This window comes from Psammomys obesus, unplaced genomic scaffold, assembly GCF_907164565.1.
Source record: "Psammomys obesus unplaced genomic scaffold, mPsaObe1.curated_primary_1811, whole genome shotgun sequence".
Taxonomy (NCBI): domain Eukaryota; kingdom Metazoa; phylum Chordata; class Mammalia; order Rodentia; family Muridae; genus Psammomys; species Psammomys obesus.
The window spans coordinates 17,670,681-17,695,968 of record NW_026585797.1 but is presented as its reverse complement, the minus strand read 5'-3'; the positions used below and the strand labels follow the sequence as shown (position 1 = coordinate 17,695,968).

The following is a 25,288-nucleotide window of genomic DNA, read 5'->3' as shown; positions in this document are numbered from 1 at the left end:
ACAGCTGGCCTCAAACTGGCCCCTGCCTCTGGGATTACAGGTGTGTGCCACCAAGACCGGCTTAAAATCTTACACATTTGTAAATTATGGGAAAGGTCAAAAAGAACTGTTATTACACAAATAAGGTGAATATATATTAGATGACATATGAAATCTGACAGTGGAAACTGTAGCTTCCCACCAGCTCATAGCAGGAGATCCAGATGCAAGGATAATCTTTTTTCTGGTTCTTATCCCCAAAAAAGTGCTTAATGATACTTAGGCCATTTCAGGTTACTTTAAACCAAAGGAGAAAATACACAAAACTTCAGAAAGAAAAGAGTAGAGTTTCTTACTTGAGACACATCTCACTGGAATGTTTTAAAAATTCTGTTTTTCTAGAGTTAAAAATTGTTAAGTCCGTCCTGAGTGAGGTAACACAGACCCAGAAAGACACAAATGGTATGTACTCACTTATAAGTGGATTTTAGTCACATAGTACAGGATAGACATACTACAATGTACTGACCCCAGAAAGATAAGCAACAAGGAGGACCCTAGGGAGAATGTGTAAATCTCAATCAGATGGGAAATAGAATAGACAGAGGTAATGGCGGAAGAGTGGGAACAAGGACCATCAGAGCCAATTGTCCAGGACCCAGAGGGGCCTTCAGCATCTAAAGTACCAACATCAATGCATAGTCTGGTCCTAGGTCTTCTACTTAGGATTACCTGATGGGCATCTAAGGCTTCCTGTGGGCCTGATAGTCAGGGGAGTGGGTGATACCTCTGACATGGACTATGTTGCCTGCTTTTTGATCCCTTACAGGACTGCCCAACCAGGCCACAGGGGAGGAAGACAACTCAGTCCTCATGGGAACAGATGAGCTGGGGTGTCTGGATAGGGGGGGCTTCCCTATTCTGAGGAATAGGAGGAGGGAGGATTCGGGAAGGTGGATGGGGCTGGGAGAAGAGGAGGGCAGGGCCTATGACAGAGATGTAAGTTGAATTAATTAATTAAAGAATTAAAAATAAAAATAACAATACAACAACTTTTATAAAATAACAACAACAACAAAAAAGAATCGTTAAGTCAGCTGGGCATGGTGGAGCACATCTGTGTTCCCAGCACTGGGGGAGACAGAGGCAGGTGGATCTCTGTGAGTTCAAGGCCAGCCAAGGCTATACAGAGAAACCATGTCTCGAAAAACTAAAACTAATAATGATAATGATAATAATAATAATTAAGAGAGCTGGTGTGGCTAGAATTGTGACTGAGATAGTAGGCAGTGTAACCAGCATTCACAAAGCCCTAGGTTCAGTTTCCAGCACCATGCAAAACCTGGCTTGATGGCCATGCCTGCAATCCGATAATTAAAAATGTGGAGACAGGGGGATTCGAAGATCAAAGCCATCCTCAGCTACATAAGTGGGTTCAAGACCAGACTGGGCTACAGGAGACCCTGCCTTCAAATGAACTAGTAAGCAATGAACACCAGCACCTAAAGCTCGGAGATGGGAAGCCTTTGTTTAAAAGGTTTTTCTTGTTCTGACCATTTTTAACTCCTGCTACCTTGCGTGTATTAGTCAATTAGTGATACCATGATAGTTTTTACAGGTTTCCTTCACGCTCACCGTGTTGATGGGAGTCCTCTCAGCAGCCCTTCAGGATTTGCATTGCTGCTTATTCTTCTCAACTTCCAGGTCACCCTTCATAGGGCAGGGACCATGTGTTAGGTCACATGCCCTGCTAGTGACTGAGCTCGGTGTAAAAACCAGGTTTTCTGGATCTGTCCATCTAGAACGCTTCAGCTGTTTGGCCACAGTCTAGCTATCAACAACGAAGAAATTCTGCTTGTTCAAGAATTTTGTTTTCTTTGACAAGAGCTTTCTCAGGAAAAATAAGGGCTAGACACTTGGTGAAGAGCAGTGACAATCATAGCTGACAAATTTAGAACCTCCGGACCCCCACTTCCGTGGAGATTCTGTCATATCAAAAGCAGAAAACTAGGGAAGAGGACAATTCTTAAATCCATATAAGCCTTCATAAAAATACGGTATAAATTAAAGGAAACCAAAACCATTCAAAACCATCTGGCTGATTTTAATGTATTTTTTTAATAGTATTTTTTGAAGAAAGATCAGAAAAACTCACCATGTCATAAAAGATGGAAACTTTTGTAGCAGACCTTTTCCCTTCCACACTTGCTGGGCTCCGAGGCTCAGTAATTCAGAGACAAAAATCTAAGGGACACCAGCCATCTTTGTAAGCACAGGTGTCCTGGAGCATGAAGACAAAGACCAGCAAGCAGCAGTGCTTACAGGCCAGCCCTGGACTGTGTTAAATGCGATTGATTAATTAATTAATTAATTAAAGGTTCTTTCCCTTCCCATCCCTCAAGACAGGGTTTCTCTGTGTAGCCTTGAGTGTCATGGATTCACTTAATAGACCAGGCTGGCCTCCAACCCACAGTGATTCATTGGCCTCTGCCTCCCGGAGTGCTGAGATTAAAGGCCTGCACCACCGAGCCTGGCTAAAGAGGGGCTGAGGAGGAAGAGACTGGGACCTCACACAGAACCACGTCAAAGCCTTAGCGCTAGTTCTTCTGTTTGTAGCGACATGGCATGAGTCCTTCCAAAGGAGTGGCTTCACTAGGCCTTAAAGAAAGGAAGAAACAGTGCGTTCAGCCTTTGCCTGCTGACTCAGCACTTTCCAAGCCGACTGAGTGGAAAGACAGACAGAAGACTCAGAGTCTGGGGAAATCCTCACTCAGCCAAATCTATCCCATATGAGAGGGTAGACTTAATGAGAATCAGCTCTGAGCCTTTGGCAGGCAGCTGCTGGAATGCAGGGGATTTACAGCCTGGGCTGAGCTGTTTTTTTGTGTTTTTTTTTTTTTTTTTTTTTGCTTTGCCTTTCCGTTCAGTATTACAAAATTTTTGCATGAACAAAATTTCAGCTTCAACTAATAAAGGCAAAGGGGGAGACAAAAAAAAAAAAAAAAAAAAAAAAGGCACATAGCAACTGTATCACGGGTTTGCAAGGCCCTGGAGGACATAAGGGCTTTGAGAAGATGAATGCTTTGGGTTTTATGATTGCTAGGACACCGTTTCTCCAGAGACTTCCTTGGCAGGGATAGAATGGCTTCGTGGTGGAAGACCACGGTGATGCGTGATTTCTTACCAGCAGGATGGAGCTGCAACTGTTTCCTTCCATAATTGGGTTCCTCGGTAGCTGTGGTGTTTACCACACTCACATGTAACATATTAATATGGTCTTGAAACTGCAGACAATGTAGGTAAAGCCAAAGTCCTTGACTGATCCCTTTTAATCCCCCGGAGGCAGTTATCACCATACCCATGGGATGGATGTTTACATTTCCTGTTCTTTTATCTCTTTTTAAACAGGGAAGTAGCCCAGTGTGCTGGCAGACCTTAATCTCAGCCCGTGGGGAGGTAGAGATTAGATGACACGGTTCCCACCATCCTCGGTTACATATTCAAGGCCCACCTGGCCCTCTGTGACTACATCTCAAAACCATTAACTCACTGAGAGTTACAATGTTACAGGTCCAAAGCTACATTGAGCAACTGTCCCTAGTTTGCTTTCCTGTTGTTTCCTGTGGTAAACACCACAACCAAAAACAACCTCAGGAAAGAAAGGGTTTATTTGACTTTATGCTTCTCGTTAATAAACAGTCCATCGATAAGGGAAGTCAGGAGAGGAATCTGGAGCAGAAACCATGGAGGAAGTCTGCATACTGACTTGTCTCCTGGCTTAAGGAGGCAAGGGAGGCAGCGGGGAGTGGGGGGTGTCTCTGTGTACGATTTAATAGGATTAACTTTGAGGAGGTCTATAGCAACCCTATGAAGACTACCTTGACTGGGTGTCTTCCCCACAAGCTCCCTGCTCTGATGCCTTCTTACCATCACCTTTTTTATTTACCTCCACCCTTTCTCTCAATAATTCCAATTCAAATAGATTTCAAAACTCTTTCTGATGTTTCTGACCTATGTTTGTGATTGTTCTTTTAATAACTGTTTTGATTCTAGATTCGTAGACAGGCCCCTTGTTAATCTGCCTACTAGTTCATTTCATCCAGAATACTGTCCAGCAGGCTGCTTGGGCCCTGTGACATCCTCCAGACACATGAGAACAGATACCAGACACCTGGGCCACGCATCTGACCGCTTGCTGTAGATGAGAACCCAGCCTAATCCCACACTGTTTAGAATTCAGATTGCGTGGAAGCCGCTCTCCCTTGGGTCTCTTCTTCTCCTTCCCATTCCAGTAAAATCACTCCTCTGTTCCTTTTTAATATATAAACAAAATCTGGGAATGTAGGAGTGTAGCGCTAGAATCCAGCTGTTGATCAGGCCGGAACACCGGCGGCACACTCTCCCAGCCCACAGATGGGAGACGGATGCTAGAGTTCCAGGTGGCAGGGTTTCTCACCTGGGAAAGCGATTTTACATCAAAGAGGAAACTGGCGGCCACACATCCGGCTCCCGGCTCCCTGCTCCCGCCGGCCTGGGCATCAGAGAGGCCAGCTGGAGCCTTGTGCTGAGAAACTGCTCTCAGGCAACCACTTTGAAGAGACTCCCACCGCCATCTCTGCCACTCCGCTCTTCAGAGCCCCTACCATGCTGTCTGTCCCTAGAGCCGGCACCTGAACCCTCCTCAGGACCCCACCCCCCCCACCAACGCTCTTGTCTGCCTCTGTATCTGTGTGGCCTTAATAACTCTTAATATACTCTTTACCTGACCGCACCACCACCACTGAACCAAACCCAAACAAAGTAATTTATCAACTCGTTTTTCTAGTTTTATATATACCCCAGGACATGTCAGGATGTTCACCCTCCCCCCCTACTGCCGCCCCCTTCGTTTTGAGACACAGTCTCATGTGTCTTAGGCTAGATTCCAACTTGCTATATAGCTGACGAGAATGACCTTAATAAACTTGAAGTCCTAATCCTTCTGCACCCCGCCCCACCCCCAAGTGCTGGAATGTGGTTTAGACCACCGTGCCCTGCCCGTTGTCTTTTCACCTTCTGCATGGAATCTATAGCAGGGATGAGTCATAATTAATTTCCCATGGGTTCACAATTTTGCTAGCCACTTATATTTTCATCCTCCCCTCCCCCCATTTTCACTATTGTATCTGACACCACTATCACAGGAACAAATAGTTAGGGCTAATACAGAGACATGACATGCTACATCAGAATGTGGCCATTTTAAACAGAGGAACACTGCCACAAGCCTTTTCCACTAACAATCGTTATTTGATTTTTCTTCTAATAATATTTTTACCAACACAATGTTATCATTGAACTTTTAATTGTCTGATGGGGGGAGGGTGGAGCTCAGTGATAGAGCGCATGCCTAGCAAGCCCGACATTGTAGGTTCAATCCCCGATACTGCCAAAGATTATTTTTAAAGAGAGACATGGGAGGATTCGGAGCATATTCCTTGGTGGTATTATAACGGCTTAAAATAGCTCTGAGTTTCCTGCACTTCCGATCCTCTCAGAGCTGATAGGAAGTACGATTGTGAATTGCAGGTGGGTGAATTGGCTGGAGGTGGTGGTTAGCTCCCATACTGTTCCCAGTTTCTAATTTTATCAAATTGCATGATTTGTTTTTGGAGGAATTTGATGATGTAATTTTTGGCCTGATTTTTATAACTGTTCCATGAAGGGCTCAAATATTTTTTATTATTTTTTTTTCATATATGCGAACATCTATATAAATCACAGTTAATTGTTTGCTTCTGCGTTGATTTTGAAACAGTCATTGCACTGTAAGGCAGGACAACTTTGAACTAATGATCCTGCCACCTCCCAGGTGGTAGGATTACAGGCCTACACCATTACCACTCAGCTTTGTTCTGTTGACATCCTCTCTACATATTTTCAGTAGTTACTTTTTTTGTTTTCAGTTTTGGGTATTGAACCCAAGGCCTCACACATGCTAGGCGCTACCACTGAGCTGCACTCCTGGACATCTCTTGAAGTCGATGTCCCCTGTGTAACCTGACTTTGCCAGGCATTTGTATGTTTGGTTGGTTTGCATTTTTATCAGTTTTTCTTCTATATGTTTTCCAATGTTTTATGTCCCTAGTAAACAGCTTTCGTCAATATGAACTATCCTCATTTGATTCTTCCAGCTTTTTGGTCTTATATTGTTTTTCATCTGCCACTTCCACCATTAAGCTCCTTTTCCTGTGTTACAGACTTTGCCTGGACTATCTCTGTTCGCTCCCCTCTGACCTCCTGGTCCCACTGAATATGCAAACATGCACCTTCCTCCATTTTGGTATTTCACGGCTGCCATCATGATGAACTATGCTTTCCTAGCTGCCTGCTGATGCTTACGCATTTCAACCAACCTCTTACACCTCGGCGCTGCTTGTTTCAGAACAGAGTTACAACAGAAAGGAGTGTTTTCTGTCTTCTAGGGTAGGAAGGAGCAGTGACATTGCCCATTCAGGCTGCAGTCATGATTCAGTCCTCTGCATTCTGCAGGGTTCCTTCCCCACCTCTCCCAAGCACTCTGTCCTCCAGCTCCAAAGAGGATGCCATGGGTGCTGCAGGTGCCTTAGGAGACATGCTACAGGCAGAGCTGGTGAATGTATTTGAGTAGTGTGCCTTCATGGAAAAAAACACCTGGATCCCAGTTGTGGTGGCCTATGCCATTAAAGCCTGGTTTGGAGAGGCAGGGGCCGATGAATCTGTGAGTCTGAGGGCAGCCTGTTGTACATAGTGAGTTTCAGGACAACCAGGGCTACATAGAGAGGCCCTGTCTCAAAACACACACACACACACATATGTGCACACTTATGATTTCACCACCAACAAAACCCACTTGGCTCTCCACCTCTTCGAGGCTGATGCTGTGGCCAGCGTTCATCAATGAGTGAGTAACAGCTTATCATCTTTCCCTGCCTCATCCGAGGAAAGATCTGTTTAATTTCCAAACAGTCCCCTTTATGCAGCGGTTCCAGCTACATCACAGCATTGTTATTCTTGTTATTCTTGGGTGATTTACTGGCAATAGGAATAATCCAGTCTCTTCCATGAGAAAACACATGTAAAGGCCACCAAGTTGCACAGCATGAGTTGTAGCGACCGGACACTAAAGGCAGTGTTTGGAATTTAGGCTTTTTTTTTTTTTTCAAGTCAGGGGGAAAAAATCACTATTCATAAAGGAATTTAAAGCTATTTTTGCTTTCTTATTTTATTTAAAACATTCTCACCTCTTCCCCCATGTTTTTTAAAAACACATCAAAGGGAGTTTATTTTCATTTGCAGGTGATTAAATTCCCACTGTAGGATCCAAGACTTTAAAGGGCTTAGCTTATACTTCTCACATGACGTTTGCAAGGCTGTCATTAACCCAAGTTGATCTACTGACCTACGCCAGAACACTCATAGGGATATAGGTCTCTAAAAGCATGTGCAGATAGATTTACAGTTACATCCACAGGGAAACCCTGTCTCGAAAACCAAGGAAAAAAATTACATTTACAAAAGATTAAAAAAAAAATCCTATCCCAGTGGCAGTAGGCAGAGGAAGGCAGATCTGTGAGTTCTAGGCCAGCTTCTGAAAGAAGCTGAAAGGTAAGCCTAGACTGCTTTAATTTTTACAGGTGAGTATTAAGCAGGTACATTAATGATTCACTTAAAATAGCCCACACAGAAGATCTGAGAATGACTTACTGACTGTCCTCGGGAGCAGCACCGTCGCCATGGCAATTCTCCAGCTTCCTACCTGAGGCAAGATGGCTCGTCAGGTAAAGGTGATGACCCGCCTTTGGTCCCTAGAACCCACAGGGTAGAAGGAAAGAACCAACCACCAAGTTGCCCTCTGAATCTGACCTCCACATAGGCTTGCTGGAATGTGTGCGCATGTGCGGACACACACAGGTGCACATACAATGCCTGAATTAAAAAAAGTAACAAAAATTTTTTCAAAGGACAGAGTTGCCTTTTCAAGGAACTGTTTCACTTTTTATCTCTAAAGGGATACAAACTATAACTCTTGTGTCTTAATTTTTAAAAGTATCTTTTTGACTGGTAGTGACCTTAAGAAAAAAGCCAGTGAGGCCTGAGAACCAGGTGGTGAATGTACTGTAGATTAGAGACTGGTGTACCGTTAGTTCCGAGCAGAGTAAAGGCATGAAGCACGAGGCTGCCTTAAATTCCTTCCCGTCCTTTGTTTATTGTTGGCTCTTGTGAGTCCATGGATTGGTTAATCTAGCTCTCAGTGATGTGGCTAGATAACAGGTTCTGAAGAAGATACTTAGAGGAGGCCTTTGTGGTCTCTGTAGGGCGTGCAGAGCCTCCTCTTTAGATTCTGATGAATTCCTAAGCTATTTCCAACTCCAGGAACCTGCAAATTCTGGCCAGTGGACTAGCTGAGAGTCTGTCAATGGAAGACTGTCAGAACACAGCCAGGCCTGTAGTTGCCTGTGTCATCCAGTGACCACTTTCTCTATGGGCAGAATTGCCTGAGCATGCCACAGACTGTGATGGTGAAACCCAAAACATTCAGTATCAGAAAAAAAGGAAGAAAAAAAAAATCTGCTAAGCTCTGCACTTACCATCTCCTTACTGCCTTTTGCGGCCAACCGGGATCTGAGCCGGGTTCTGATTCCCAGGATTAGCCGGTTGGTAAGTCAGCTAAAACAGCATGAACAGCGGGCAGACTGTGGGGTGTTTCCTATGTGCGTCTGGCCCCTTCTCGAAAGTGGCCAGTTTTTCCACGAAGAAAAACATTACTTGATGTCCCCAGGTCAGGACCTGAGAGTCCATGTTTTCAGCCTTTCAACATCTAGAACGAGCCCTTTATCTCTGGAAAATGCTTATCATCTTCAAAAGAGGGTGCCAGCAACTGCTGAAGTAAGCATCTGGTGGTGCGCTGGCTTGATGATCTGTAGTTGTACTTTAAACTAACTTTAGATTTTTTAGACTGTGTTTAGTTATTGTTACCACTTATTTATTTATTTAAAATTTTTTCCCAAACAGGGCTTCTCTTTCTGTAGGCCTGGCTGTCCTGGAAATCACTCTATAGACAGGCTGGCCTCCACCTGCCTCTGCCTCCCAGAGCTTATGATCATATAAACTGTATGTGAAAAAAACACAGTTTACTCTGCAGGGCAGTGGTGCCTCATAACTTTTAATTCCAGCCCTCAGGAGGCGGATCTGCGAGGTCGAGGGCAGCCTGATCTAGAGTTCCAGGACAGACAGTGCTATATAAAGGAAATCCTGCCTCAAAAGCAAACAGAAAAGAAAGATGCCTGTAATCCCAGCACGCAGGGATGCAGTGTCCGGTGGCTCTCTGTGAGTTCGAGGCCATCCTGGTCTACAAAGTGAGTCTAGGACAGCCAGTAATACACAGAGAAACCCTTTCTGGAAAAATCAACAAAACAAAACAAAACAAACAAAAAACAAAACCAAAAAAACAAAAAGAAAGAAAAAAAGATAATAAAAGTAACATATTCTTTTCTTTCTTTTTCCTTTTTTGGTTTTGGCTGTTCTGGACTCACTCTGTAGATCATGCTGGCCTTGAACTCATAGAGATATACCTGCCTCTGCCTCCCAAGGGCTGGAATAAAAGCCATGCACTACCAGCACCTGGCTATAAATTTTATTTAATGTTTTACAAAATAAAAAAAAAATGAACCTAATTAAATTACAAGTTAAAAATATAACCTTACCTTAATCCTCAGACTTTAAGTAAAACTCCTTAATTTTTAAAATTTTAGAAGATGTGTGAGGTTTGTTACCTGGTTTTCCTTAAAATAATAAAAAAATTAAAAACCAAAAAACATCTGGGCTAATCTCTGTGATTTTGAGTCCAGCCTTGTCTACAGTGTGAGATCCAGGACAGCCAAGGCTACACAGCGAAACCCTGCCTCAGAACAAACAAACAACCCCCAAATCTTTTAGAGTAGCAGGGAAAAGTTGTGAACGGGTCAGATTGTGTTGAACTAAATATTGTCAGTAGCACCAAATGCATCAGTGATGATGAGAACCAGGTTTGTGCATCATTTAAAACTCGATCTTCTGTATGACCAAACACTGACCGCATTCCTAGGTGACCGGTCACTGATGGACCAGTCGTCCACAGAGCCTAACACAATGTTCCAGAAGGTTCAACTCCCTCGAACTCCGGGAAAGGCAAACCCATGAGACGGTACAAAGGTCAGTGGCTTCCAGGCCTGGGAGGATTAAGTGGTCTATGGGGGAGTTTTTTTTACTACAGCAATGATACTTACTGCACAGGATGACATATTGCTTGCCTGGACATCACTGCACAATTGCCAAAGCACCAAGAATGAACTAAAGTCGGGTATGGGGGCACATGGACCTGAGCCCAACACTTGGAACGCTGAGGAAGGAGGATGGAGAAATTTAAGGCCAGCCTAAGATATGTAATGAGTCCCTGTCTCAAACCAACAACCATGGCGACAAATTAGCCCCACTGTAAACTACAATGCTGAGTGATACTGTATCTAGTGGGGGATGTTGATCACAGAGGAAACTATGCATTGGCAGGGAGATGTAAATTATACAAAATCTTTGTCCATTCTGCACAATACTCCTAGAGTCCCAAACTGATATTAAAATGTTGATTTTTTTTTTTTTTTTTCAAATCAGAAAACCTAGCAAGAAGAGGGAGAGGCAGCTTTGTGGGTTAAGGCCCATTCATCCAAGACCAATGACCTGAGTCCTCAGGACCCACAGAGCAGAGGAGAGAAGGAAACTTCAGTAAGTTGCCCTGTGACTTCCACATGTGTGTCAAGGTGCATTTACACACACATACACACAAACACGCACACATGTAATAAATGTAATCTTTGAAGCAGAAAACACAACAGGTGTGTGGTTCAGGCCTTCAGTACTATCCTTGAGGCAGAGGGAGGAACACTATAAATTTGAGGCCAAGTTCCAGACGAGACCAACATTACATATTGAGAAGTTAATTCAAGAAAAAGGAAGAAAGGAGGAAAGTAAGAAAGGAAAAGGAAATAAAGGAAAAGAACTCTAATAAAACCTACCATTCAATTTCCTCCTTACAAGTGTTGTGAATATATGAGTTTTTTGTTTTTGTTTCTAAAGTTGGCACCTCTGGCACAAATGTAAGGAAGTTTCCAATCCTTCCAGAAGAACAAGCCCACAGTGAAAGAAAGAACTTACTTCACACCCAGGTTGGATTTCCCAGGAACAGGGTTCTTCCGGAGGGACCATCCCCCTTTGGAAAGCGTGGTCACCCAGGCATGACTGACACAGAGCAGACTCAAAGTCTGGCTCCCCGTGAGGAAGGTGCACCCCAGAAGGGCCAGTGTACTTCAAGTTGGGGCTCTGATGCTTGTCCACACTGACCATGGGGCTCTTGATCCATCTTCGTACCTGAGAGCGAAAGGAGAGAAGAGAGATGCTTTTGATACGGGTGTCATTTAGAGTGTGCTCGTGGGGAATTTGGTGAGGCAGAGACCGATACAAGGCTCCAAAATTAGGGGTTTGTATGGTCTGTGCAGAAAATCCGAGTTCAGATCCCAGCTCCCACACAAAACAGTTCACAACTGACTGTACCTCCAGATCCAGGGATCCTCAGGCCTCCCCTAGCACCTTGATAACATACCCATGTCTGTGCCCACCACACACACAACACTGAGAAATAAAAATAAATCTTTAACACCTTAAAGTTTCCGGGCGTGATTGTGCACACCTTTAATTCCAGCACTCAGGGAAGAAGACAAGAATAAGTATATATTTCACTATTGTAAAACCTTTTTGTTGTTTTTGTTGTTGGTCATGGTGGCACAAGTCTTTAATCCCAGCACTCATGGGAGGCAGAGGCGGGGGAGGAGGGTTCCTGTGAGTTCAAGAAGAGCCTGATCTACAAAGTTCAGGACAGCCAAAGCTACACAGAGAAATTTTCTTTTTTTCTTTTCCTTCCTTCCTTTTTTTCTCTTTCTCCTCCTCCTCCTCCTCCTCCTCCTCCTCCTCCTCCTCCTCCTCCTCCTCTTCCTCCTCCTCCTCCTTCTTCTTCTTTTCTCAGTGAAGTTGCAGTCAGGAACGGTGGCATATACCTCTAATTCCAGAACCCAGGTAGCATAGTTTAGAGACTGCTGTGAGTTCAAGGCTCTGCTTGTCTGTACAGTTGAGTTCTAGGCCAGACAAGGCTGGAAGAGCTTGGCTTTAAAAGAGGACAGAAAAAGAATTGTAGCTAGGCTTGCTACTTGAGAAACTGAGTCAGGAAGAAGAAAAGTTCAAAGCCAGCTTGAGCTAGTGAATGTTTCAAGGCTAGGATGGGCAAGTTAGTGAGCGAGATGTTGCCTCCAGATAAACGTCTGAGCTGGCTGTGCAGTCCCCAGACTTGGGAGGCTGAGGCAGGGGAACATTTTAAGGCCAACCTGAGCTACAAAGTAAGATTCTTTCTCAAAAGCTGCAGGATGATGAGGCCCTATGTGAGTTCCAGTGTGTAATTCTAAAGCTTGGGAAAGTGAGGACAAGAGAACAAGTTCAAGGCCAGCCAGGGCTACTTGAGAGCCTACCTCAGTGCTCCTCTGTCAAGAGTCCATAACAGTGAAATGTTATCAGTGCAGTGTTTAGACTGCGCTAGACAAAGTTGTCCCTGCTAGAATTGAAGCGTTTTTCTCCCTTTAAAGACATTGAAGCCTTTATGTTTTCTCATCTCATAAATATTAGATTGCATCGTAAGCGCTGCTCCGACCTGTATTTTTATTTCTTAGGGAACAATTTTATTAATCATTGACAAGGGTCTTAAGCTATTAAAACCATCTTTATTTATTTACGTTTGTGTTCTAAAATTTTCTTTATTTGCCTTATTTATGTGTCTTCTTCTCTTCCCCCATCTCTTTCCCTTTCCCCTCTCTCAGAGAGATCTTACTATATAACCCAAACTGACCTCAAACTTGTGACATTCTTGCTTTAGTTGTCTAGTTACTGGTATGGTAGCATCTCTAACACGGCCATACCTGGCTGAAAAACCCAGTATCCAGCTCCTCCTTTTTCTCCTTGTTACTGGTTTTCTTGTCCCTACGTCACTTTTCTCCTCTCCCGCCCCAACCCCAGTCCTGCCCTTCTCATATCCTCTACACATTCCCAGTCTGCTTCTTGAGGTGTTGGGAAACAGACCCGTGACCTTTCACACGCTAGTGCTCCGTCACTGAGCGCTATCTCGTGCCCCTGTATTCTTTCCAATATTCGTTTAAAGAATCTTTTTTTTTTTTTTTTTTTTTTGAGTCTAAATAGAGTACCTATAATCTCAGTACTTGGGAGGTAGAGGCAGGAATATCAGGAGTTTAATGGGGTCAACCTTGGCTGCATAAGATCATGTTTCAAAAGTGTGTGTGTGTGTGTTATAAAACCAAAAAAAAAAAATAGATCAATATTCTTTTTAATTTCTTAGGATGATGTTTAAAAGGTGGGTTGTTCTGTCAGTATTCTTCGTACTGCCAGGACACTATAAGCAGGTGTGTTCAAGGGCACTCATCCTGGGCTGGGAAGGCAGCTCAGTGGATAGTGCACATGTTTTGAAGGCGTGAGGACTTTGACAGCCCAGATCCCCTGTGTAGCTAGGTGGGGAGTATGTGTCTTGATCCCAGGGATTCCAATAAGGCAAGAAGTCCACACAGGAGACGCCCCAGACGCTGCAAGCACCAGGCAGCCCCAAACAACAGAAAGAACTTGTTGCCAGCAAGGCAGAAGGAGAGGATCTGGGGCCGAAGATATCCCCTAACAGGTGTGCTTTGTCACACACGTGCCCACGTTCGCAAAGCACACTCACACAGGCGTGCCCACACAGGCACACACAGAGAGAAATAAAAAAGTTTAATGAAGGTTTAGGGGTACAGCAAAGTGGCAGAGTGCTCGCCCACCTCATAAGGTTTGGTCCCCAACATCATCAAGGAAAAAGTTTTGTCTGCTCCATGAGTGGCAAGCAACCTATGTTAACCTAAGATTCTGAGCTGGAATTTCTCTTCTTGATGCTGGTCTCAGATTTGTTTGTTTGGAGTGTGAGGCAGTGGTGGGGGCTGGATTGAATCTGTGGCCCCTTGAATGCCGGGTAAATGCTCCACCGCCTAGCTACTTCTCAGCCTTCCAAATGTGTTTCTGATCAACCTAGACATAACCAAGTTTTATTTCAGATGGAAAATATTTTTTATTATTATTCTTATTCAGAGAGTTCTGAGCTTGAAGCTGGTAATGGTTCTTGCTTTATTTCCAAACTTGAATTTAAAATTAATCTTTTCACTCTGGCTTTCTTTCCATCTCTTTTGCCAAGTCGATTTAGCTTCGGAGTGACTAGGAACAGGATGTGAAAAGATCCATCTTCCATTTTATTCACAAGCTGCAGGGCCTGGCTGAGATTATTCTTGGTATCTGAAAGTGTGAGTCTACCTTGCCTCTGTGGACAGTGATTTATAACTTGGGGTGCACACTTATTTATTAGAGGGACATGATATTTCTCTTCTAAAATGAGTGAACTTAGGTACATAGGGCAGAAAGTGAAGCAGGGCAATGTGAGTGGGCTCTTCGAGCCTTGAAGACCCCTGTCTCCATCATCCTAAGGAAAGCAACGGGCAGTAAAGGCGGACTTGTGGCCAACAGATGTCACGTGAGCAGGCGCATCCCCAGGTATGCATTTCAGGGGAAAGCCAGGCAGCAAATGCAAACTTGAGATGGAAAACCACAACTCTCCAGGAAAGTGAAACGAAGCAATGGCTTTTGTAGATTTTTCTGGGCAGTGGGTGTGGAGGTGTTCGTCCTTCATTTCCCGGGCCTGGATGCTTTGAGTCGATTGCTCGTCTTTTTATGATGCTTATGGAAATCTTCGATTTGCGTATGTGCCAAGCGTGGATGTGTCCGGTGTTTTAAATCAGTCGGATGGGGGAGTTAACTTCTCAGAAAGGCCCAGGATGCCAAGACACTCCTGACAAACCAACCCGTTCTGAACCTTAGACGATGGTGGCCTCGCGCAGAGAGTGTAGCTAGGGAAGGAAGTAATCTATTTCTTCAGAAGTGTCACAGAAGGGCATCAGGAAAGCGACAGGGCAGGACATTTTCTAACAGGGATGGAGGTGGTTATATGTCCCTTCCCCGTTACTTGCTGACAGTTTTCACTAGCTCTGTAGCTTCACCCGTGGTTTTTATGGGTCCTTAATTAAGGACAGGGTTTATGGTATTTACTTGGGCGGCGGAAATCCCTGGAGAGTGACTGGGGTGTGAGAAGTGAGCACGCGCAGAGACTCCTGGGCAAGGTGCCCCCTAGAACTGCTGAGAGAGCATCCCTCCGGCCCTCAGGGGATGGAAGTTGCAGCCCGCCCCCGGTGCTCCTTCAGGAGTTGAATTGCTGGGTTAGAGGGGACTGTGAGCGGCCTAAGCAGCTCAGGCTCCGGGGCCACCTTGGCCCAGTTTTATTCAGGGCACCACAACCTTGTGAAGAGCATTGTAAACAGACTGGGAGAGACACCCCCCCCCCATCTCAAACAAAGCCAGAGTTCTCTCACTGGGGGGCTTAGAGGAGTCTTATTTCCAAATTGAACCAGGCTTGGAAAGCAGCTATCTCTGGAGCCTGGAGTTAAAGAGTAAGACCATACTTCTAATTACATATTCTGAGCAATGCCTAGGTAAAACACTAAACGAAATTCTTTGCTAAATCTAGGCTGCCTTGGTTTTATTAATTTATTTGAAAAAAAAAAAAAAAAAAAAAAAAGCTCTCCAGAAAACATAATCCTGTTGACTAGAGGGTTGCCAGATATGATTCAGGGATTGGCCAGATTTTAGGGATTTTCCACTTGTGGTTCCTTTTCCTATTATGTAATAGTAAACAGATATTACTCTTAATATAAAATGGCTTAGTTGATAATGATATCAACTGATGCGGAAAAATGATAGCTCACCGGCACTTCTGTGTGAACCAGCTGGCAGAGCCTCTGTCTCCTGGCTCTCTTTGTTTTGGGAGAGAGAGCTGCCTTATTCTCAAAAGCCATGGGGACCAGAGGTGAGGCACACTTTCATCCTGGAAAACCCACTGTTTATATAACGCCATAGTAACTTTCAGTTCTCCCAGGTTGGGTAATGCCTGGGTCCCCAGCACTTGGGAGGTTGAGGCAGGGGGATTACAAGGCGTATAAGACCACCCTAGGCTGCTATAGTGAGTGCCAGGCTCCAACAAGAAGAAAAGAAAGAAAGAAAAGAAAAAAACATTAAAAAATAAAGTCTTTTAATCCTGACATAAGGCAGTTTTCCAACTAAAATGTTCAGAAAATTATTAAAAGACGCACTGTCTCCTCCAAATAGCTATGCCTCGCTGCCTGGGTACCTGATGGCAGATGGGTTACAATGGATATGGGGTTCCTCACATATCCATAGCCAGGGCCCTTCCATGGTCTCTCAGATGCTGACAATACAGTCACATGACCTTGATCTTTTTACCTCAGAACACCACTGATCATACAACTCTTTCCTTTTGAACATCTGCATTGCTTATTGCTCATACAAATACCACATGATTTAAATTTTTTTAAACTTCTTCTGGGTCTGTGGACTGTAAGGATAAAATTAACTGTTTAGACCCTTTTAAGGAATAAGCAATAGTAGTTACTCTGTTGTTTTTTTTTTTTTTAAGAAAATTATATCTGTTTATGAATATCCACAGGCTTTGCTAAGATCCCCTACAAAGGTAAGAAATATGCTATATTTACTTCCCTTATACCACCATACCTGCCCTGAACCAGCACCCTGACAATGCTGAGCCGTCTCTGGAATTCCCCGGCTTTCCATGCCTTTGGGATTTCCCAGTGCTTTCCATGCATCCTGTTCTGGATTCCCAAGGTCTAACTTTGTATTTCTCCAGGCCTGGTTTGGGGCATGGAGGGGGAGGGACTCTCAGGAAGGGAACTGAAGAGGCGAGACGGGTATCTCTCTGTGCCCTCTGTGCTGTAGCTCACAAGAGGCACCACTCTCAGCATCACCCAGAGTGTGAGACACCACATTCTTAGCCTGAACTCCAGGCTCAGTAACTTACGGTCCCTTTTCTACTCCACCAAAATATCACCACCAATCAATGACAGGCAGAACTCAGGGATTCACTAAAAGGAGTGTTTGGGAATGGAGATAAAGATTTTGGTCCTTTTTGGTTTTTTATTTCTTAAAACTGTAGCACTGATCCTTTGTTTTGAATTAGCCTGTCTTGGACAGAGATATGAAGGTGAGGAAGAGAAAGCGAAGGGGGAGGGGAAGGAGGAAAAGAAGGGAAAGAACAGAAAATTATTTTGACTACTCTCTGTAAGAGTTACTGTGTGCTATTTGCTTTGGGGGTTAGAAAGCAAATAGAGACTCAAGAAGAAACCTGGGCAACAACCTGGTTTTCTTATCTCCAGTAATCCACAAGTTTTCAACACTTCCTCCCCTATCACCTCCAAGAAATTCCTTTCCCAGCAGTTTTAGCTTCTTTCCTCCTTTAGGCTCTCAACTCTTAACATATTAAACATGTTCATCTTGCACTATCTCTAAAAGCGAGTAAACTAAAAGCAGGTCAGTTATACCCACAGACTCTGCCTTGTTCCAGCTTCCCTGTGCCCCCCCATACCACTTTTTCTCTCTTTAGCCAAGATTCATGGAAAAACCATCTTCACTTCCTTAGCTCACACTCTTTCATGCCAGTGCTGGGGTTACAAACATGTGTTGGCACACCTGGCTTCTTGCAGAGCTAGGGATCTAGGCATACACTGTACCGACTTTACATCATCTCTGACCCTCATTGCAATGTATTCATTAAGTGACATCAATGAATCACTTAGTATTTGTTGGGGACTAAAAAGCCTCATCCTATGAAACAAGATGACAATAGATCCATTACCAAATTTAATGGACCCCTCTCTGTGTTATGTCTCAGCTTCCAATGGATTCACTTTACACAAACATGTCTCAAGCTCAGAGTAATATTAACATTGAATGTACTTCAAGCACTCCAGAGCTGCTCAGAGGTGATGCTGCCGCCATGTTGTGCGGGTTACTCCCTTTGTGATTATGGAAGAGTTGTTGTTTCAGCAGTCCATCCAGCATCATCAGAGAGGATCTGAAGAAGTTGGGCCCAGGAAAGGGGCCAAACTGTGAGCTAGAAATACCCTGCCAGCTGTACTGGTCAGTTCTTTAATGATAGTACTTGGGAGGCTCAGGCATACTGATTATGAGTTCTGGGGCCAGCCAGGTATACATAGCAAGTTCTAGGCCAGCCTGAGCTTCACAGTGAGGCCCTATCCCCCAAATCAAAAGCTATCAGCAGCAAAGCCCAAAAGACACAAAGCTTCAAGTATCCAAGTTTCTACTGAATGTACATTGACTTTGACTGCAGAAAGCTGCCAAGTCTGAAGTCTAGCCATCCTGAGTCAGCACAGTCTATCTTCTGTGCTATGTTGAGGTTTCAGTGGAGTTGGATGGGTGCAGTGCCTCATGCTTATGAGCTCAGCTCTTGAGGGGTAGAGGCAGTTTGGTACCAGCCTGGAATACGAAGCAAAGCTCTATCACACACACACACACACACACACACACACACACACACACACACAAGCATGCACTCACACACAGGCATGCACATGGACATGAACACATACACAAGCAGATCAAATCAACCCAAACCATTTGAAAATCCATAGTCTAACCATTTTAAAAATGGGCCGTCTTTCTCTTGCAGCATTTGAAGAGTTCAACAGAACTCAGCTCGTATCATTTATTTGTTATCCCAGTGCTTCAGAAGCTGAAGCAGGAGCCCAGGAGATGAAAACTGTCATTGCTATACAGTGAGCTTCAGGCCAGCCTGGAATACACGGGCGCTTGTAACAGAAACACATAACAAAATAAACAGCAACTTTTTGTAAGGGGAGGGTGCCATTTCAGCAAGAGCTGGTCGAGCTGCTGCTATGAGACTCGCAGAAGGAAACATGTGTTGCCCTTTAAGAGAGGCTGCTGGCCTGTGTTTCAGATGGGATTGACAAGAGCCAGTGTTTTCTTATGCAGCAAACACTGAACAAGTGAACTCAGAAGAAACTCTTGGTCTGAAAAGCCCAAAGCCAGAACGTGGAACTCAGAGCCTAGAACTCAGTCCCCACCTTTATAAGACTAAGAAAATTAATTTCACTCATCTCAGGGGATTGTATTAAATGAGACAAGCATGTCAGGCCGGCACTTTTCTCTTATGGTCATGGTATATAGTTGATGTTCACTATTCTGACTGTAGCTTTATCCCGTGGGAGTTTTAGATGGTCTCATGAGAGAAATGATAGCAGGTATCAAACCCCAGCAGGGAGAAATCAGGGAAGGCCTCTTGAAGGACGTGGTGATTAAACTAAAATCTTTGAGGTCAAGTAAAACAAAGTGAAAAGAGAATGGGAAGGCATTTCCAGTCCAGGCGTCAGCAGAAGCAGCCATCTATATAGGGTGTTGGAAAGAAAAGTCTTGGAAATGAAAGTAAAAACAAATGAATCCTGTTTTGCTCATTTTTTAAAAATCTTTTTGCTACATTTATTTTGCATATGTGTGTGGATGTGCTCCTGTCATGTGTGTCACGCGTGAGGTCAAGGGGTTGGTTGTCTCCTAGCTTGTGGGTCCTGGGGCTTGAACTCATGTCGTCAGCCTTGGCCAGAGGGAAAGCGCCTTTCCCTGCCCAGCAGAGGAACTAAAGATAGAAAGGAGGAGTGAGTCATGAGGCAGCGAGGTGCCTGCAAAGTGCTGCTGCAGGAGAACGAGGTTATTAGATAACGATGGATGTGGTGCAGGCTTTGGGGGATGTGAGCAGCTAAGTCAGAAAAGAGATGAGGTCCAAGCAAGAGGCGCGGGAAGGGAAGGACACGCAGAGCGGGTCACCGAAGCTGTCCCCGGTTGGTTCCTCAAGTCTCAGCGCTCTCCCATCCAGGTTTTACTATCGATCCGTCCTGTCTTTCCAAAGCTTTCATGAAGTGTTGGCTCTAACTTGTTCTGCTAGAACCGCAGCCTCTGTCTTGATGCAAGATGCCACCTGCCACTAGCTGGCGAGGACAGCGTCAGCCTTCAGTGTGTTTCATTTTGTTTCAAATCTGTGCTTGTGTGCACATGCGTGGCACGCTGGGCATGTAGAGGCCAAAAGACAGTGTCACCTGTTGGTCTTCTCTGCCTTTTTTGGGACAGGGTCTCTGGATGGCTACTGCCCGCACAAGACTGGCTGGCCTGTGAGTTTCTGAGGAGATGAGTCCCCGCTCTCTGCCTCCCACCTCCCAGCTGACTTGCTGGGATTTCAGGTGTACATGGCTGACTGTGCTCCTGTGCTCGGCTTTAAGTGCATGCTGAGGACCCAAGCTTGGGTCCTCACGATTGTGTGGCAACCAACCACTTTGCCCACTGAGCCATCTGCTCAGCCTCTCATACCCGTTTTGTAGGGAATGATGCCCTATAAGAAAGTCCAGGCAGCCGTGACGGAAACAGTCGCTGCCCACCCTGCCAAGCAACATTTTTCTTTCGTTTTCAGTGTGACCTGTGTCAGCATTCCGTGTTCAAGCCAGTCTTCTAAGATGCCGATTGCAGTCAGCTGACGGGGTCTCATGTCACACGGATGGAAATGCTCGTGTCAGTGGGAAAACCTGGATGTGACTTGGGATACCAAGTCTGCTAGCTTCTCGACTCCCCACGCCCCAAGACCCTCCTCCTGATCTCAGATCTTCAGTTTGAATCCTCTCCCTGGACCCCTGTCCACCTGGGAACACTGCTCAGTCACATGTTTAGGACAGTTGCCCAGTCTCCAGCTTCTCATCAGCACTAGACCCAGTTGCAGTTTATTTGTTGGGATGAAGAAACAGCATTCCTCTTCCGTTGCTTGTCTGTCTCCCCCCGCTGAGTGGGTGAACTCCGTGGGGATGGCCACACTGCTGCATCTTTCTGCTGGGACAGTTACGAAGCTCCTTCTCCATGTGATCTCCCAGGCCTGCCTCCTGTCTGCCCTCATGTTCAGTCACTCACAGGAAAGAGCCACCTTCTGACCAGAGCTTAACTATGTTTCTGACTCGGCTAGGGGGTTGGGAGGATAAAGGCATGCTCTACCCAGGGAGGGCTGACCTTGTGTGTGTGTATGTGAGGGGACAGAGGCAGTGAGGATTGAGTTAGCAATGAGGCTTGAGCACTGTAATACTGAGCTACTACCTCAGCTGGTTTTGTTCTGGGCTCTGGGGGAATTAGAGCGGGGTCCTGGCAAGACTTCGGAACAAGTGTTGTCTAAATACAGGGCTTTAGAATTCTCTTTAGGCACCTCCAAACCTGGACCTTCCAAGGGAGCTTTAAAAAAAATCAGGTACAGTTGGTAGAGGGCTTGCCTGGCATGCACAATACCCCAGGGTAGATCTCTGGCACCACATAAACCAGCCATGGTGGTAAATCCCTGTCCTGAGACTTGAGGGGTAGAGACAGGATGATCAGAAGTTCAAGGCTAGCCTCAGCATTCAAGACTGGAGTGAGATCTTGTCTCAAAATAACAGTGAAACATTGAGCACACACCTTTAATCCCAGCCTTAGGGAAGGTGGATCTCTGAATTCAAGGCTAGCCTGGTCTACAGAACAAGTTTTAGGACATCCAGAGCTATAGAGAGAAACCCTGTCAGAAACTCAAACAACACCCAAAAGCCAAAACCAAACCAAAACACAACAAAAACAACGAAACAACCACAGTAAAGTAAGAAGCAAAACAAAACCAACCAACCAAACAAACTAGAGGATCTTCTGCAGTGATGAACTGAACTAAGAGGATTGAATTTTAGGGGCTGGAGATGCTACCCCATGGTTCAGAGCCCTGGCTGCTCCTCCACAGTTCACAGCATCCATACAGAGGCTCACAACCATCAGTAACTCTACTACTAGAGGATCCTATACCCTCTTCTGGTCTTTGCAGGCACTAGGCACACATGTGACAGGGACACAGACATAGGCACATTCTAGCTGTAGCTTTCCGATGGCCGTAAGCGAGACGCTTGATGCTTCTGAAAATATTTTCAGTGTAGTTATGCCTACTGTGGAGGTTCTGGAGCAGGTAAGTCCATGTCACAAATTCAAGAATATTCACTGGAATATTCATCTCATATCTAGGGCACAGGGCACTCAGTTTACATTTATTGAACAAATGCATGATCAAAAGAAATTTGCTCTACCCAGAACATTTTCTTCCTGCCTGGCTTCTCCATCACATTCTTCCACAATTCACAAGTTCCTCCATTTAGCTTACATTAAAGAAAATAAATAAATAAATAAACAAACAAACAAATAAATAAATAAATAAATAAATAAATAAATAAGAAGAAATCCAAAGGTTTTAAAAATCATCTCTTTGTAGTAAGGGCAGTTATTAGAAAAGCCATTTCAATTGCAAAGATAAAGACCAAATGAAAGTCAAGTCTTATTATTAGAACTGTGTACATTACTTAATTAAATTGAAGGTGAAAAATAAAAGGACAGAAGATTAACATCCAGAGGCCTCGCTGCTGCTCCCTGACAGCTCTGCTCATCTGTGGAGCCTCTTGTACAAACTGCACACACACTCAGTTTTAGTTTTATACAAAAACAGCTTTCTCCAAATTATCCCTGTGCTGTCTTGGTAATGGTTTCTATTTCTGTATTCTATTTTTTCCCTTCGCTTCATGTTTTATAAATGAAGAAATGGTTAGGTTTAATTGTTCCCTGAAAGCACGAACAGAGTCAAAACTAAAAAAAAAAAAAAAAAAAAAAGATATGGACTGAAAAACTATGTCCAAGAGTTGTGCTCAGTACTGGAAGGCAGAAACTAGGAGTCTGCATTTACAATGCACATTTGTTTGGAGATATTATATGGATATTTCTGAAATTGGGAAATTCACTATGCTTAATGGTTACACGGGCCTGCTAATGCCCAGCAGGACATTGATCAGAAGTTCAAGGTCAGAGCTTGGGATGCAACTTGATTGGCACAGTGCTCACCCAGTATGCACGAGGCTGGTTCAGTAGTCCAGTCCCATGGGCCTCAGGCACAGTGAGTTCAGCACTTGGTAGGTAGGGCAGGAAGATCAAAAATTAAAAGTCCTCGTCTGTAACCCACAGAGCTGCGTGGTTTGGCTTGGGTGTGTGCTTAGCTGGCTTTACAGCAATAACTCTGCTCACTGCCATACTTCTTACACAGCCCACGTCACATGCCCAGGGATGGCACTTCCGGCAGTGGATAGAGCCTTTCCACAATTAGCAGTCCCGGAGATACTCCTTGTACATGCTCACATGACAGTCTGCTGGAGGCAATCCCTTAGCTCAGACTCCTTGAATCCCTCTGGGCTGTGTTAGGTTGACAGCTGAAACTGGGGAGGGAACAGTGAACAAAATAAAAATTGTCATCCGCTGCTATGTACTAGCTCTGAGGCTAGCCTGGGATACATGATGAAAACAACACAGCATGAAACAAAAGAAAACAAAAGCCAACCACAAAAACAAACAAACAAACAAGCAAAACCCCACAATGAAATAAACAAAAAGGAAAATCCACCATGCTCTCAGGATAGTTAAAACAGAGGAGTATGACTGTTAACACAAATCAGTATAAATGGAGAGGGAAAGAAAGGGGGAGGGGTCAAGTCAGAGGCATTAAATAATTGTAATAATTATAAAATTATGGGGTTAGAATCAAAGAAAGATTTCCCAGGATAGACCATCTTACTGGGCAGCACAGAGGGAGAGACAAACAAGCAGACAGAGGCAGAGAGAGAGAAAGATGCTCATCATCCCTGAGCATGCATTTAACACAACACATTTACGTAGCACCATTGGTGAACTTTCCCACAGGTTAGAAGTTGATAGGAAATGTGGCAGGAAAATGATTTGTGGATGCTCCTCACCGTTAATACTCGTCGCCCATTTCTCACTATAAAATGAAATAAATCAGCTATAGAGGCTACACACGTGTGTATTAGCAGATGCTGTCATCACTGTATGGCAATCTGGCAAGGAAAATGTAAACACTTGCTTAGCTTTGCTGGGGAAACCTAGCGTTGGGAAAATTCATTATTTTGTGTTTTAGCATCCTGGTGTCTCCTCTAATTTCCTCACTCACTTTCACATACACACATACACACACACACAGCGTGCATGGTTATTCTTTCTTTCTTTCTTTCTTTCTTTCTTTCTTTCTTTCTTTCTTTCTTGGATGACTGTGTACATCAAACAAAAAACATTCCTGACACTCCACTCCATCACACGGCCATGCTGGCTCATCAGTCCAAGTGTTGGCATGATCTCCCTATCTCTGTCTGTCTGTCTGTCTGTCTGTCTCTCTCTCACTATATGTCTCACCATATAGCCTGGGTCACCCTGGACTTCACGGAAATCCTCCACCTTTCTCTATCAGATGGCACATATGTAGGGTATGCTTACGTACCCTGATGGGACAGCACCTGCTGTATCCTGGGGCACATGGAAAGGCTTAAGATAAAGGTCCGCCTAATGAGAAACAGTGAGAGGCACGCTCCCACTGTGCCCAGATCTAGAGTGTGCAATTTAAAATTCGCACCTTCAAGTTGCTAGGTACAGGAATGAAAGTACAAGGGAAGAAAGTCACTTCATGGGTTCAGTGGCAGGGACACTGAGCACAGATGTTGGCCATGTGATCCAAGCATTTTGTCATTGTTATTGTTCTCCTTGTTTGGGGATTATTATTATTATTATTATTATTTTTAGGGCTCCTGAGGTGCCATGCTTCATCCCTTTTGGGGTTGAACAGTGGAGGTTACTGAGCCGTCCTCTGGGGCAGGCAGGATCAGCCAGGTGTGTTGGCTGATGGGCAGGCACTTAGAAGTGCATAGTAGTGACAATTTTCTACCCTTTATTAAAATATTTCAATATTTTGAAACCAACATGGACCTTCCAGCAAACACATACCAAACATCAGGCCTGGTCTGAGGAAAGAGGATGAATTGGAGTTTTCTCTGTGTGGAAATGACAGTGGACATTGTATCACGTGGGCTGGACATGACAATAATAATTGTCAAGTTGTTAAAACTCACTGAATGGTTCAGTACTTGTAGTCTGGATTATAACTCAGTTGATCCCACCTGTGGTTTGAATTTATCTTCTACAATCTTGTTGCCCATGAGTGTTGTACTAAGTACCAAAAGATAACAAAGGGTTTTATTGATCGTTTTGAAACAGGAATTCCTATAACCCAGGCGGGGCCTCAAGCGCTGTATGTAGTGTGTGTGTGTGTGTGTGTGTGTGTGTGTGTGTGTGTGTGTGTGTG

The 25,288-nt window shown here is 44.4% G+C and overlaps 1 protein-coding gene across 1 annotated transcript in view; it reads right to left on the bottom strand.

The window, feature by feature from the left end:
• Window positions 1-25,288, bottom strand: part of Sgk1 (serum/glucocorticoid regulated kinase 1) — a 119,606-nt gene that overhangs the window by 64,808 nt on the left and 29,510 nt on the right. Inside the window, exon 2 of the mRNA XM_055599371.1 lies at window positions 11,188-11,400. Within this exon, the coding sequence (XP_055455346.1) occupies window positions 11,188-11,400 (213 nt within the window). The remainder of the gene's footprint in view (window positions 1-11,187; window positions 11,401-25,288) is intronic.